At 52.9% G+C, this 3330-nt stretch overlaps 1 protein-coding gene across 1 annotated transcript in view; it reads right to left on the bottom strand.

The window, feature by feature from the left end:
* Positions 1-3196, bottom strand: part of MRPL45 (mitochondrial ribosomal protein L45) — a gene marked incomplete at its 5' end in the record, with an annotated part of 3816 nt that extends 620 nt beyond the window's left edge. Inside the window, 6 exons of the mRNA XM_008938353.1 lie at positions 426-599; positions 678-827; positions 1455-1503; positions 2130-2228; positions 2601-2718; positions 3004-3196. Of these exons, the coding sequence (XP_008936601.1) occupies positions 426-599; positions 678-827; positions 1455-1503; positions 2130-2228; positions 2601-2718; positions 3004-3196 (783 nt within the window). The remainder of the gene's footprint in view (positions 1-425; positions 600-677; positions 828-1454; positions 1504-2129; positions 2229-2600; positions 2719-3003) is intronic.
* Between the last annotated feature and the right edge of the window lie 134 nt (positions 3197-3330).

Genomic DNA, 3330 nt, shown 5'->3' with positions numbered 1-3330 from the left:
CCAAAGAAGTTTCTCCTCCTGCTCAGGTGGCACCTCCTGGGTTCCAGTTGGTGCCTGGTGTCCCTTGTTCTACCACTGGACACCAATGATAAGATTCTGGCCCCATCCTCTTCCCATTGGGGGCCCTTTAGCTCTTGCTCAGCACTGCTCAGATCCCCTCTGAGGCTTCTCCAGGCTGAACAGCCCCAGGGTTCTCAGCCTGGCCTGGCACAGAGATGCTCCAACCCCTCAGCATCTCCAGAGCCTCCCCTGGACTCCCTCCAGTAGTTCCTTGTCTCCCTTGACCTGAGAAGCCCAGAACTAATGCCCAGACCTAACCTGCTTGCAGATGAGTTCCCCACCTTCCCCTTATAGGAAGCTCAGCTTTAATTTTGTCCAGAACTAACGAGGGACCTACAATGCACAGGCCATGCTGGTGCCAGTACCTTAATGATGGGATCCTTGGGTGGAGCCCACTCTGGCACAATCTTCCCATGCATCCTCCAGGTGCCGTAGGGGTTGGCCAAGTACCTCTCAAACACCACATACTCCAGAACATCCTTAGGCACCTGCTCCCCACCATACATCAGCCTCCCAAAGCGGTCGTAGATGGCCAGAATCTGTAAAGAAAGAGCCAAGAAACCTTCAGCTGGGCTGGCAGGAGGGTGGGGAGCAGGGGGGAGCAGCAGGGGCCGTACCTGCCGCGAGTGCATGCGCACGGTGACCTGGCCATACAGGTTGCCCCTGTTCACCAGGCTGTCACACCTCACATGAACCACCCTGGGAGGCTCCAGGGACTCCACGAAGCTCCATCGGATGGTCTTGTACCTGTTCCCACGGACCATCTCCTGGAGAGGAGACAAATGAGCACCAGTTTAACGGAGGAGCGGCTGAGGGAGCTGGGGGTGCTGAGCCTGGAGCAAAGGAGGCTCAGGGGAGACCTTCTGGCTCTGCACAGCTCCTGACAGGAGCCTGGAGCCAGGGGGGGGTCGGGCTCTGCTCCCAAGGGACAAGGGACAGGACAAGAGGAAACAGCCTCAAGTTGCCCCAGGGGAGGTTGAGGTTGCCCCTGAGGAACAATTTCTTGCCCTGGAGGGTTGCCCAGGGCTGTGCCAGGCTGCCCAGGGCAGTGGTGGAGTCCCCACCCCTGGAGGGGTTCCCAAGCCATGGAGATGTGGGGTGAGGGACACGGGGCAGTGGGGACCTGGCAGTGCTGGGGGAGCGGTTAGACCTGATGATCTTAAAAGTCTCTTCCAACCAAAACGATTCTATAATTCTCATTAGAATGTGAACTGGATGACAAGCAAAATACTGTATTCAATTAAGTATTCATTCATTAGCTATTACTCAGACTTGTGCTTTCCCTCCCAGCTCTGTCTTTATTGTATCCAGAAAAAAATGAGTGGGATGATGAAGTTTAGAGAGCCTCAAAGACCACAGAAGAGCTGAAGGACGTGCTCCACCCCAACACTCACCGGGTAGCAGCGCTCCGTCACCAGGGAGTGAAGCTTCTGCTTGTTGAAACTGCAAGGGAAACACACCCAGTTACTCCAACACATGCACTGTGAAGAGCCTCACCCAAAAACTCCTGCTCCCTGAGACAGAATCTCCTGGCAAAACAGAAAAAGCAGGATTCTCAGCTGTCATCTCAGCACAGAATCAGAGCGTGAGCACATGCTGGCTGACAAGACCTCAGGGAAAGACACAACAGCACCCTGGGGAAGCCAGTTGTGACCTAAATGTTTTATTGACATTTGGAACTGCAACCAAGAAGGATAGAGTTTTGAATCTGAAATATTCTGGAAAGTGGAGCGAGCCAGTGGAGTGTCATTTCCTAACCAAACAATTCCCTGCAGCAGGGTTCTGAGCAGCACCCACCACCCACTCATCAGCTGCTCACACTCCAACAGCTCATCTCCTCTGTGGGCCAGGTCAAGATGACTTCTCTGCAGCCTGCTTTCCTTTATCAAAAGCAGCAGGGTCCTGACCAAATCTCCAGCACTGCACCCTTCAGAGATGGGGGCAGAAAAAGATAAAGCATTTGTCACAGAGGAGGCACAAGGGTGAGAAAGGCAAGGGAGAAAAGCAGAGCATCTAAGCAAGGGGAGGTGGGTCCTGGGTCAGCACAGTGGTCCAAGCAGGGCTCTTACTTTGTCAGACAGTTGTGAGCTTCAATGAATATCTCCTGTGCCTTCTCTGGGAAGGTTTTTGTGCTGAAATTCGGATCGTGATCTTTGATCTTCCGCAGACTGAAAAGACAAGAAGAGCTCAACAGGAAGTAAAGAACAAACTTGGAGGTGTCTTGCATGTTTCAGATGATGATAGTGATTTTAAACACAACTTCCACCAGGGAAAAACTGAGAACTGGAGTATCCCCACTCAGACAGAGCCTCATGAAAGAGACAGAGAGCTGCAAACCCCAAAAAAATGCCAAGAAAATGAGTGCAAGTCTCATCCATCCACACCAGGACAAGTGCCTTGTGTTCATTCTCATGCCAGGGTTAAACAGAACAGCAAAGGGGGAAGTAACAGGTAGAAAACAAAATGTGTGATCTCACCACCCCAAGACAGAAGCAAGCAGAATTCCTGCACCACAGACTAATCCAAAAGGAGGCACTCACGCCAGCTGGGAGACAGCCTTCTGCTTCACCTTGTCCATCTTCTGCTTCAGCCCATCTTTGGAGAGGGAAGTCAGGCGGGCATCACCCTCAGGAGGGACATAAGGGTCTATAATGTCACCTGCAGGAGAGAGGAGAAACGTCAGGAGGCTCAAAACCAGCACAATAAAGAAACAAAGAGGCAGCACCCAGCTGCAGCAGCAAGATCCTTCCTTGAGAGAAGAAATAGGAGCATCCAGAGAATTGTCACTAACACAGCCTGTCAGCAGTGACAGGGGCCTGCTCCCTGCTCTCCTCTTCCACCCAGCCCACGAGAGGAGGGGAAGATTTAGCAGCAGGGGATGTGAGCTCCCCTTGCTGGTGCTTATCCCTAGGTAGGAAGGGGCCAAGGCAGGTGCTCCACCACCTGTGCAGGCCAAGTAGAAGGTCCTTTCTATATTTTCCTCAGGATATATTGGCCCCAAAGATTTGAGTCTTCTCTCCTTCTCTTCAGGGGTCAGTTCTCTGCTCCAGTTGGGGAGAGAATATCGCTTCTTGGTTCTCACTGGGACAAGGCAGCCTGGAGCTGCTGCAGCAGGACACAGCACAGAGCCCACTGTCTAAAGAAAGAGATATAACAAAGGCATGGAGTCAGCCCATAACTCCTCAGTCTCCCCATGGTCCCTCAGGCTTCTCAGTCTCTCCAAACCCCATAACCCCTCAGAGCCCCCCCAGCCCCTCAGAGCCCTTCAGC

The sequence above is a fragment of the Merops nubicus genome, unplaced genomic scaffold, assembly GCF_000691845.1.
Source record: "Merops nubicus isolate BGI_N331 unplaced genomic scaffold, ASM69184v1 scaffold25370, whole genome shotgun sequence".
Classification (NCBI taxonomy): Eukaryota; Metazoa; Chordata; class Aves; order Coraciiformes; family Meropidae; genus Merops; species Merops nubicus.
Note: the sequence above shows the minus strand (reverse complement) of the source record. Positions and strands in the feature narration are given on the sequence as shown.